Raw genomic sequence first — 13255 nt, 5'->3', positions numbered from 1 at the left:
CTTTTTTCAATTAGTTATGCCATTTTTTAAATGAGAAAGACAAAAGAGTCTGAAAGCATCATATTTTTCTTCTTAGATGTAGGAATAAAGCAGAGTGAAGAATAATCTCCCACTTAGACTTCTCTTCATTATCAGAGGTGTGTCCGTAACTTCCTTAAGCAAGGTAGCCTTGTCTTCGTGGAACTCACCTTCAGGGCTCAACTGCTGAGCCAGAGCAGCCTTGCTGTGTTGAGCCAAGGGTAGTCACCCTGCCTCTGCAGTGTTGTTAGCTGACTCGATGATCCTGTCTATTTCATCTGGATGTTAGTCAGCAATTTCAAGATTCTGTTACCTGAAGTTGGAAAGACATAGATTGTTCTAGAGATGTGGGGTTCGTTGACTCTGACTTGGGGTGACACCGAAAGATGAAGAGGCCTTTGCTGAGTCATTTCAGGCTGCCTCTCTTTGTTCTAGTTGCAAATTAACATGTGGTTAGCAGAAAGACTGTTGCCTTCAGCCACGGAGGCAACATTAGAGATTATTTAGCAAAGTTAGGGGGAGAAAAAAAGAGGTCAGGAATAGCTCGAGTTGTTCAGAACTTTATGGAAAATAAAATGGCTAGACAGAGTAGAAACTAGAATATAAGTAAAGTATAATTAAATTATTTTCTGTAGAATACCTAAATCATTCTGAGGATAAGTGCTTTTTGTTTTGTTTTGTTTGGGGAGGTGGAATATTCAGGTTATAAAGGCTAGAATATGTTTTCTGATTTGAAAGATACCTGGATAAACCACAGTTATGAAAGAAGGAGTAGTGTCCTTCGGAGGACACTTGAAGAACTTTATTTGTATGAAGTCAGCTCTTTTAACCTAAATAGTAAAACCTGCAGCTACCCAGAATCCATTTATTCTTGATTTTTTAAATATAGGAAAGAATTTAGTACTTTGTTCAATTAGGGTTTATTAGGACTATTGGAATAAATGGGCCACATGTCATGCTTTCCTCATAAAAAGTATAATTATTATATCCTTGTTGCTATGTTGCTATGGCTTTATTTCTCATACTACCAATCAGGTCTGTATTATACTCTCAGGGTAGAAAAGTCTCCAGTAATCAATGTGATCATGCTGTGAAGTCAAAATGCATAATTTTAGTCTAAACCTACTCTTCTTAAGGTCTAAATTAGCAGTATAGAGTTTTAGAATTAAGTGTATAACTAATTATAAAAATCCACTTGATTTTATGTTATTAAAACTCATAATTAAATAATTCTACTATATACAGCTGTTAGGATGTTTTTGCTGTCAAGTCAGAGCTGAGCCAAACCACACATTTGTGGATTCCTGACATGTTCACAGGGCACCTACCTGGGAACTGAGACTAAGTTGTATAACCTCAATAATAACTTAAAGATGGTCTTAAAATTTTCAAAGGGTGTGCCACTAGGGTTTCTGCTTACACATGTTTTGCAGTTTGGTTTTTGGTTTGCTCCTTTTTTTCTTCTTCTTCTTTTTTTTTTTTTTTTTTTTTTTTTTTTGAGACGGAGTCTCGCTGTGTCTCCCAGGCTGGAGTGCAGTGGCGCGATCTCGGCTCACTGCAAGCTCCGCCTCCCGGGTTCACGCCATTCTCCCGCCTCAGCCTCCCAAGTAGCTGGGACTACAGGCGCCCGCCACCACGCCTGGCTAGTTTTTTGTATTTTTAGTAGAGACGGGGTTTCACCATGTTAGCCAGGATGGTCTCGATCTCCTGACCTCGTGATCCACCCGCCTCGGCCTCCCAAAGTGCTGGGATTACAGGCTTGAGCCACCGTGCCCGGCCTTTTTCTTCTTCTTAACCAACACCTTTAGTACTAGAGGCTGGCTAGATTAAGTAAACAAAAAAAATTCAGGAATATTTCATAGGCATTATTCTGTGAGTATGTGGCTCCTTGGGTGCTCACAAAATCTGTAATTATTTACTGGCACTACTTTTATTCAAGCCAGTTAATATAGACTTTTTTTTTTTTACCAAAGGAAAAAAAAATAGAAAAAGAAAATAGTTTTTAGGTGAATTTACCAAAAATTGATAGAGACAAAAAGGTAAGGTGCAAGTATTGGCTTCACCTGGATTAATGCAAAAGTAGAATGCTATTGTCCATCATACCTCGAGAACCCTTCCTCTATATGCCTGATACCATACCCAGAGCTGGCTTCTCATTAGAGTTTACAATATGGGTCTGTTTAGAAAACTGATTTTTCACATAATAGGAACATAAATGTCACACCTCTTGTCCAGTCTATCCCCCAACCCCAATGCTCTAATTTGAAAATCAGTGCAAAAGAAAATCAGTGCAAAATCAGTCTATCTCCCCACCCTAATGCACTGATTCAAAAATCAGTGCATATGAAAGTAGTCGTTTCAAAGGTGATTTTTACTACAGCCTGCATAGATCATTGATGACCCAGTGGTAAATCAACTAGTTCAAAATATTTTCAACATGATTTACCTTCCTTTTCAATTGCCTCAAGTATCTACTACCTTTACTTTGATTCAATACACACTCCACCACAAACAACATCCCCTTTCTCATTTTCCCCACCATCTCTTGTACCCTCTACCTGACCAAAGTTCAAAGGCAGCTTCAGCCAGATAAAAGTGAAATAATCAAGGATTTAGACTCTCTTAGATGACAGCTTGGAAGAGAATGTTCCTTTAAAGCAGATAAATATGCAGAGAGCCAAGAAATGAGCCAAATTCAAAGGGGCCAGCTGAGATGCAAGGATCAAGGAACCAAATGTAAATGCCAAGTCCAGAGGGGCAAGAATGGTGTTGTCAACAGTAAAGAAATCCAAGAATGCAGGAGCCAAAAATGGAGACAGATCAAACATGATGGTAGAAGTGGAATCAGTCCTTGAATATGTACACAAAATTATGAACAAGCGTATGTATAACCCTGCTATTAAAGGCCCGGAAGCAAGAAAAAAACCCAAGTTGTGATCATTTAACATTTATTAAAATTTTTCCATATTAGGCATGGAAATATGTAGAATGCATGCATGAATAAACAAACACCTATATTGTATTTAATAAAAGCATTATATGGTGAACATTCCTAAACTTCTATTTAAAATCTGAGGAATTTATGCATTTGGATACTTCTCAAATACTAACTGCATAATCATTGTGTGTGGAGGAGGAGAGGAATGGCATTGAGTTGACTGCAATACTAACATGAATTCCCTCCTTTTCCTCATTACCATTCCAATGATTTGACCATTTTCCAAGCTTTCATTGATCTTCATTCTCCTAAGTAGGTTTTTCTTGCCTGCCCACACATGTGTTATCATTACTCCTATTGTTGGAAACATGAAAATAGCAGACAATATACTAAGTAGGTTTTTCTTGCCTGCCCACACATGTGTTATCATTACTCCTATTGTTGGAAACATGAAAATAGCAGACAATATAAAGAAATGGTGATGAGGCTAAGAGTCTCTAAGATTTGAAAATCCTACTACTTGCCACTGCTTACTTAGGAAAGAACCATCAAAACTGGTGTAGGGGATATACAGAATGAAAAAGGCAATACAAAGTATTACTCTTCGCGACATTTAAATTCTTAGAGTGGATGAGGAAATAGAGGTAGGTGGAAGGAGATGGTCCATTAATGCATTCAAGCCAGATTTCTTTTTAATAGCTTTATTGAGATATCATTACCATATAAAAATTATGTATATTTAAGGTATACAACTTTGTTTTGATACACATATCCATTATAAAATGGTCACCACATTCCAGATAATTAACATATCTGTTACCTCCATGGAGTTGTCATTTGTGTGTTTTTGTGTGTGCATGTGTGTGTGCTGAGAACATTGATTTAAGATCTGTCCTCTTAGCACATTTCAAGTATATTATACAGCAGTTTTCACTATTGTCCCAATATTTCTTGCACAACCTCTTTGTGCTAAGCATGGCATCCTGTGCCATGGTATAGGCATGCAGCCCTGAACAAAACAAAATTCCTGCTCTCATGGGGCTTACATTCTAGGGAGGGACACAGGCAATAAGCAAATAAATTATGCAGTGCGTCATATAATGAAGAATGCCATTGAGAAAAAAAGAACAATAAGGGAACAGAGATTGATAGGAATGCCATTTCAGCTTGAGTGAACAAGGGAGATTTCTCTGAAGTGGTATTTGGTATATGCCTGAAATAAACCAGGGACCAAGAGAGCTATGGGAATTTCCTTCCATGGCAGAGAGAATGTAACAGTGGCCATAAGATAAGAGTGTCCTCGGAGAATTCTAAGAACACCAGGAAGTCTATTGTGGCTGGTCTGCAATGAAACAGAAGGAAGAGTGGCAAGAAATGAGATCAGTGAGATTGCCAGCACCAGATTATGCTGGGCTTTTAGTCTGTCAAATACATCTAGAGTTTTTCTAAGTGGAGTTGGAAGCTATTGAAGAGTTTTAGCAAAGGAGAAACACGATCTGGTTTTTATTTTAAAAGGCTCTCTGCAGGGGGTTGAACAGAGACAATTTAGGAAATTATTGCACAGGTTCAAGTGGGAGGATGGTAAAGGGATCTATAGCTGCATTTTTGGAAGTAATAATAAATCCTCAGATTTAGGATACATTTTGCTGATAGGTTGGGTGTTGAGTATGAGAAACTCATCAGACTTTGAAGTGGGAAGATTGCATGGGCAGTTAAATAAAATAGTCTGGAGTCTGCGTTAGAAGTCAGGTCTGCAGATGTGAATTTGGGAACCACCAGTATATAGATGGTATGGAAGCCATGGGACTAGATGTGATTGCCAAGAAAAGGATTGTTGATGGAGAAGCGAAGTGGCCCAAGGATCAAGCCCAGAGGATCACTGTGTAGGATTTCCAAATAAATACAGAATACCCTCAGTTAAACTTGAATTTTAGATACATAAGGAATAACTTTTAGTATAATTGTGTTACAAATACTACGTGGCCATGTTTGTATGAAAATATTCACTATCTGAAATTCAAATTTAACTTGGTGTCCAGTGCTTTCATTTGATAAAAATGGCAACTTTACTGCAATGGTTAGAGGTCAGGCAGTTGAGAAGGAGCAGCCAGTGAGAACAGAGGAAAGCCAAGAAGGTGTGGAGTCACAGTATCCAAAGGAAGAAGGTGTATCCAGAAGCCAAGAGTGTTTCTTTTTTATTTTTTAACAACAAACTTTATTGAAATATAATTCACATACCATAAAATTCTCCCATTTAAAATATGCAGGTTAGTGGTTTCTAGCATATTCACAGATTTGTGCAACTCTCACCAAAATCTAACTTTAGAACACTGATATCACCACAAAAAAGAAACCCCATACCTATTAGCAATAAATTCCATTCCACTCTCCTTTCCAGCCCTGGGAAACCACTAATCTCCTTTCTGTCTCTATGAATTTGCCTATTCTGGATATTTTATATAAACTGAGTCATACGATATGTGGTGTTTTGTGACTGGCTTCTTCACTTAGCACAATGCTTTTAAGCATATGGTTGATTTATATGGTGGCAGTGGCAGTACATAATTTTTCTTTTAACTTTTATGTTCAGGGGTATATGTGCAGGTTTGTTACATAGGTAAACTTGTGTCACAGGGGTTTGTTATACAGATTGTAACACATCATCCAGGTATTAAGCCTACTACCCATTAGTTGTTTTTCCTGATCCTCTCCCTCTTCCCACCCTCTACCCTCCAATGGACCCCACTGTGAGTTGTTCCCCTCCATGTGTCCATGTGTTCTCATCATTTAGCTCCATTGTGGAAGACAGTGTGGCAATTCCTCAAAGACCTAAAGACAGAAATACCATTCGACCCAGCAATCCCATTACTGGCTATATACTGAAAGGAATATAAATCATTCTACCATAAAGACACATGCAGGCATATGCTCATTGCAACACTATTCACAACAGCAAAGTATGGAATCAACCTAATTGGGTAAAGCAATGTGGTGCATATACACCATGAAATACTATTCAGCCATAAAAAGGAACAACATCATGTCCTTTGCAGACACATGGATGGAGTTGGGGGCCATTATCACTAGCAAACTAACACATAAACAGAAAACCAAATACTGTAAGAGTCTTTCTAGAGCGGTCATTTCCCAAACCATGCTCAGAGGAACCTCTCAACTGTGGCTATCAGATGTAGGGACTGAATGAACCTCCACTCAAATTAATTCAACCTGAAGAACAGTACTTTTATCTGCCTTACTTATTAGTATTATACGTAAGGTTTCATTGCAACAAAAATTTTCGCAGTTAAACAATGAATTTGAAAACTCATGAGCAGGGGAATTCACACCAGTTGAAACAAATTAGAATCCTAGGGTGAAATTGAAACAGGCTCAGGCAGAATGTATTCTTATATTCTAGAATTTATATTCTTTATTTTTAGTTTCCAGGTTATAATTGAAGAGTGTATAAAACAGATGAGTTTTGAATTAAATCAAATGAGAGCAAATGGAAACACCACATCTAATAAGAACAGTGCAGCAATGGATGCAGAGATTGTGTTAAGACCTCTCATGGATTTTTTGGACAAAACGTAAGTTTTTTTGCCCAGTTTCCTCTTTACTTATTGCCCTAAATTTGACTTGTAAGGCTTTAAGAAAAATATTGATTTCCTCTGTGTAAGGCAGCATTAAAAGTCTTTCTATAGAAATAAATGAATTCAAAAATAAATAAATAAATTCATTAAAAAGCAACATACCTTTAATTGATTACTAGATAAAAAATAAAATAGGAATGATTTTGTGCAAGAAAGGAAAAAAGAGGGGAAATAAGTTTTATAACTAAGGAGGTTGCTGTTCTGAGGCAGAGAGAGATTTGGAATTTCATGCTCCTTGGATAACATATTGTTTTCAATCCTCCTGGACATAGAGAAAGACTGAGCTGAGTCCAGAATATCTGATTTCATGTCAGAAACCTGATGAAAAAGGGAATATCACAGATGTGACTGGAATTAACTTAGCTCAGAGGCAAGCAGATAGCTGCCTGACCCAGCCTTCAATAATGATTTATTGAGTGCTCACCTGTACCAAACCATATTCTACGCACTGGACAGTGATGAAAAAGAAAGCCGAAGTCCCTGATACCGTGGAGATTACAGTTTAATGGTGGTGGGAGTGCATGGGAATGCAGGCCATTATGACTAACTAAGACAAATTCTTAACCAGAAAGTTTGGTTGGTTGCTCTGTTTGTTTTTAAGATTTTTGTTCTGTTCCTACTCTTAGAAGTTCTAATTTAGTAAGTCTGAGGCAGGGTCGAAGCACCTATATTTTGTAATGTGTCCACATTTGGGAATCATTGATCTAAAACAACCAGACACATGATTTCTTAAACAGTGGTACTCAAAACCAGAACTGAATGTAGAAGAGAAAAGTGAATAATAATTTTGAATGACTACCAAGGGACCAGTGTCATATATGTTAGTTTACATATGTTATCTCATTTATTATTGTTGTGGCAAATTAATATCAAAAGGACCAAGATTTAAACAAAAGAGAAATTACAATGTCTTTCTTTAAAGACAAGGATGGCAGTCACCCCACGGGACTGCTGCTGCCACCAGCACATGTAGACACCACTGCATTACTGCCATCAGCCACTGCCCCAACAAAGCTCTTTGGCCAGCACTCTCCATCAGAGTGTTGTTACCAGAAAACCTTCGCCCCACCAGTGCAGCAGGTGCTTACCCTTGAGGAGAAAGAAAACAAAGTAATGGGCCTGGTACCAGGTCCCAGGGTTAGAGCATGCAATCTAGGAGTGCCAATCTAAGCCTTGGCCCCCTGAAATCTTCCAGAAATGAAGCCATTGACTTTGACTGAACCCAATGTATACCACAGTCAAATCCTCAAAGCCTCAACGGCATGAAAGAATATAAAAGCAAAAAAAAAAAAAAAAATGCTATTCAAACAACAGCAACTTAAAAGATTAAAGGAACATTAGCCCATGCAGATGAGAAAGAACCAGCATAAGAACTCTGGCAACTCAAAAAGCCAGCGTGTCTTACTACCTCCAAACAACCACACTAGCTCTCCAGCAATGGTTCTTAACCAGGCTGATGTGGCTGAAATGACAGATAAAGAATTTGGCATCTGGATAGGAAAAAAGATGAAAATTCAAGAGAAAGTCAAAAGCCAATCCAAGGAACCCAAGGAATCTAATGATACAAGAGCTAAAAGACAAAATAGCCATTTTAAGAAAGAATCAAAGTGATCTGATGGAGCTGCAAAATTCACTATAAGAATTTCCTAATATAATCAGCAGTCTTACTATCTCCCCTGGGAGATACTATACAAGACAACCACACTGTCTTCAGATTCTCCAAAGTCAGTATGAAATAAAAATATTAAAGACAGCTAGAGAGAGGGGGCAGGTCACCTACAAAGGGGATCCCGTTACGCTAACGGTAGACCCATTCAGCAGAAACTCTATAAGCCAGAAGACATTGGGGGGCTATATTCAGCATTCTTGAAGAAATTCTTTTTTTTTTTTTTTTTTTTTTGAGACGGAGTCTCGCTGTGTCTCCCAGGCTGGAGTGCAGTGGCGTGATCTCGGCTCACTGCAAGCTCCGCCTCCCGGGTTCACGCCATTCTCCCGCCTCAGCCTCCCAAGTAGCTGAGATTATATCCTTTCAGACAAGCAAATGCTAAGGAAATTTGTTACCCTAGACCTGCCTCTCAAGATGTCCCTAAGGGAGTGCTAAACATGAAAATGAAAGATCAATACCTGCCAACACAAAAATACACTTAAGTACATCAACTATAGACACTATAAAGTAACTACACAATCAAGTCTGCATAACAACCAGCTAAAGACACAATGACAGGATAATCTCGCACGTATCAATATCAACCTTGAATGTAAATGGACTAAATGCCCCACTTAAAACGCAGGAAGCTATCTTTAAGAGACTCATCTCACATGCAATGACATGCATAGGTTCAAAGTAAAGGGACGGAGAAAAATCTACCAAAAAAATGGAAAACAAAAAAGAGCAGGGGTTGCTATTGTAATTTCAGATAAAACAGGCTTTAAACAAACAACGATAAAAAAAAAAAAAAAAACCCAATAGCATTATATAATGATAAAGGGTTCAACTCAACAAGACTTAGCTATCTCACACATATATCCACCTAATACTGGAGTATCCAGTATTATAAAGCAATTTCTTAGAGACCTATGAAAAAACATAGATAAATACACAATAATAGTGGGGAATATCATCATCCCACTGAGGCAGATCATTGAGGCAGAAAACTAACAAAGATATTCAGGACCTAAACTCTACACTTGACCAAAAGGACCTAACAGACATCTGCAGAACACTCAACCCAACAAAAACAGAATATACATTCTCCTCATCTGCACATGGCATGTACTCTAAAATGAATCACACAATCAGCCACAAAACGACTGTCAACGAATTCAAAAAATTTGAAATCATACCAATCACACTCTCAAACAACAGTGCAATAAAATTAGAAATTAATACTAAGATGATCTCTTAAAACTAAACAATTACATGGAAATTAAGCAATCTGCTCCTGAATGACTTTTGACAATGAATTTAAGACAGAAATCAAGTAACCCTTTGAAATTTTTAAAAGAAAAGGAATAACATACCAGAATCTCTGGGACATAGCTAAAGCAGTGTTAAGAAAAAAGTGTATAGTGCTAAACATCCAGATCAAAAAGTTAGAAATTATCAATTTAACAACCTAGAGAAGCTAAGAAAACAAGAGTAAACCAACCCAAAAGCCAGCAGAAGAAAAATCACCAGAATCAGAGTTGAACTGAATCAAATTGAGAGATGAGAAACCATATAAAAGATCAATGAAACAGAGTTTGTTCTTTGAAAGCATAAATAAGATTGGTAGACCACTAGCTAGACTAATAAGGGGAAAAGTGAGAAGATTCAAATAAACACAATCAGAAATGACAAAGTGAGCATTACCACCGACCCTACCAAAATCCAGATAACCCTCAGAGACTATTACAGAGACTTCTATGCACACAAACTAGAAAACCTAGAAGAAATGAATAAATTCCCAGAAACATACAAACTACCAAGATTGAACCAGGAAGAAATTGAAACCCTGAACAGACCAATAATGAGTTCTGAAATGGAATCAGTAATAAAAAGCCTATCAACCAGAAAAGGCCCTGGAGCAGATGGATTCACAGCCAAATTTTATGAGTTGTGTAAAAAAGAGTTAGTACCAATCCTATTGAAACTATTCCAAAAATTGAGGAGGAGGGACTGCCCCATCACTCATTCAATGAGGCCAGCATCATTCCAATACTAAAACCTGGCAAAGACACAACCAAAAAAAGAGAAAACTTCAGGTCAATATCTTGATGAACATAGATGTAAAAATCCTCAGCAAAATACTAGCAAATCAAATCCAGCAGTATATCAAAAAGCTATCTCAGGATTATCATGTAGGATTTATTCCTAGGATGCAAGGTGGTTTAACAGATGCAAATCAATAAATGGGATTCACCACATAAACACAACTAAATACAAAAGTCACATGATCATCTCAATAGATGCAGAAAAGGCTTTCAATAAAATTCACCATCGCCTCATGTTAAAAACCCTAAACAAAGTAGGCATTAAGGGAACATACTTCAAAATAATAAGAACAACTTATGACAAACCTACAGTCAATATCATACTGAATGGGCAAAAGCTGGAAGCATTCCCCTTGAGAACCAGAACAAGACAAGGATGCTCACTCTCACTACTCCTATTGAACATAGTACTAGAAGTCCTAACCAAACAATCAAGCAAGAGAAATAAATAAAAGACATCCAAATAGGAAGAGAGAAAGTCTATCTCTGTTCACATGTGATGTGATCATATACATAGAAAACACTATAGTCTCTGCCCAAAAGATCCTAGATCTGATAAACAACTTTAGCAAAGTTTCAGGATACAAAATTAATATACAAAAATAAGTAGCATTTCTATATACCAATAGCATCCAAGCTGAGAGCCAAATCAAGAACACAGTTCCATTCACAATAGCCACATACACACACACGAGAAAAACCCTAGAAATACAGCTAACGAGGGAGCTGAAATTTCTCTAGAATAGGAATTCAAAATACTGCTGAAAGAAATCAGAGATTACACAAACAAATGGAAAAATATTCCATGCTCATGGATAGAATCAGTGTTGTTAAAATGGCTATATTACCAAAGCAATTTATAGTTTAAATCCTATTATTATCAAACTACCAGCAATATTTTTCACAGAATTAGAAAAAAAAATTTCAAAATTCATTTAGAACCAAAAAAAAAAAAAGAGTCTGAATAGTCAAAGCAATCCTAAACAAAAAGAACAAAGCCAGAGGCATCATAGGACCTAACTTCAAACTATACTACAAAGCTACAGTAATCAAAACAGCATGGTTCTGGTACAGAAACAGACACATAGACCAATGAAATGGATTAGAGAACCTAGAAATAAAGCCACACACCTACAACCATCTGATCTTCAACAAAGTCAACAAAAACAAGCAGGAAGGGAAAGAACTTCCTAGTCAATAAATGGTGTTAGAATAACTGGCTAGCCATATGCAGAAGATTAAAAGTGGACCCTTTCCTTTCACTGCTATAAAAATCAACTCAAGGTAGATTAAAGACTTAAATGTAAAACCTAACACTATAAAACCCTAGAAGAAACCTAGGAAAAACCATTCTGGACATAGGCCCTGGCAAAGTTTTATGATGAAGATTCCAAAAGCAATTGCAACAAAAACTAAAAATGAAAAATAGTACTAATTAAAGAGCTACTACACAGCAAAAGAAACTATTGTCAGAGTAAACAGACATCTTACAGAATAGGAGAAAATATCTGCAAACTATGCATTTGACAATGGTCTGATATCCAGACTCTATAAGGAGCTTAAATAAATTAACAAGCAAAAAAAAAAAAAAATTAAAATGAGCAAAGCATATGAGCAGACACTTCTCAAAAGAAGACGGACAAGCAGCTAATAAGCATAAAGAAAAATGTTCAACATCACTAATCATTGGAGAAATGAAAATCAAAACCACAGTGAGATACTATCTCACACTGGTCAGAATGACTATTAGTAAAAAGTTAAAAAATAACATATCCTGATGAGGTTGTGAAGAAAAGGGAATGCTTATACACTGCTTGTAGGAATGTATGTTCATTCATCCACAGTGGAAAACAGATTGGAGAGTTTTCAACGAACTTAAAACAGAACCTCAATTCAACCCAGCAATCCCATTACTGGGCATCTATCCAAGGAATATAAATTTTTTTACCATAAAGACATATGCATGCATATATATGTTCATTGCAGCACTGTTCACAATAGCAAAGACAAGGAATCAACCTAAATGCCCATCAATGGGAGACTGGATAAAGAAAATGTGGTACATATATATCATGGAATACTACACAGCCATAAAAATGAATGAGATCATGACCTTTGCAGCAACATGCATGGAACTGGAGGCCACTATCCTATGCAAACTAGCACGGGAACAGAAAACCAAATACTGCATGTTCTCACTTGTAAGTGAGAGCTACACACTGAGTACAAATAGGCACGAAATAGGGAACAGTAGACACTAGAGCCTACTTAAGAGTGGAGGGCGGGAGGAGGGTGAGAATCAAAAACTACCTATTGAGTACTGTACTTGTTACCTGGGTGACGAAATAATCTGTACACCAAATACCCAAAGCATGCAGTTTTCCCATGTAATAAATTTGCACATGTGCCCTCTGAATTTAAATAAGAGTTGGAAAGGAAAAAAAAGTTGGATACTCTTCCAGGTAATTAAACTTATTTAGTGCATTCTTTTTCTTTCCATCTAAACTTTCCCACAGTCATAATTATAAAATATTTAAATAGGTAAGGATAAAAAAGAAATAACTCATAGGAAGAATCTCTTCTGTATACTATGACTTCTGTTTTAATTCCATTTACCTTTGGCTGCCTTCTTACTACATCAATAAGTCTAATGTTGTTATCCATTTAATGTCAATATTTAGTAGGAAAATTAAGCCTTATGTTTTGTTCTCTGTTGGGAAATATCTAGAAGATAGGTATATAGATAAGTAGATAATAGGATGTAGGTAGGGAAGTATGTGCAGAAGAAAGGAGAGAGAAAAGGGAAGAAGTAAAAAAGAAAAGAAAGAGAGAAGGAGAAATACTTTTCCTCATTTCTTTACTTTGTTAATGTAGATTTTCACTTTTACAACAT

The 13255-nt window shown here is 36.9% G+C and overlaps 1 protein-coding gene across 1 annotated transcript in view; it reads left to right on the top strand.

The window, feature by feature from the left end:
- The window catches only part of LOC105490028 (unc-13 homolog C), a 699235-nt gene that overhangs the window by 586006 nt on the left and 99974 nt on the right, over positions 1–13255 (top strand). The window contains exon 25 of the mRNA XM_011755257.3: positions 6397–6546. Within this exon, the coding sequence (XP_011753559.2) occupies positions 6397–6546 (150 nt within the window). The remainder of the gene's footprint in view (positions 1–6396; positions 6547–13255) is intronic.

This window comes from Macaca nemestrina, chromosome 7 (assembly GCF_043159975.1).
Source record: "Macaca nemestrina isolate mMacNem1 chromosome 7, mMacNem.hap1, whole genome shotgun sequence".
NCBI lineage: Eukaryota > Metazoa > Chordata > Mammalia > Primates > Cercopithecidae > Macaca > Macaca nemestrina.
Note: the sequence above shows the minus strand (reverse complement) of the source record. Positions and strands in the feature narration are given on the sequence as shown.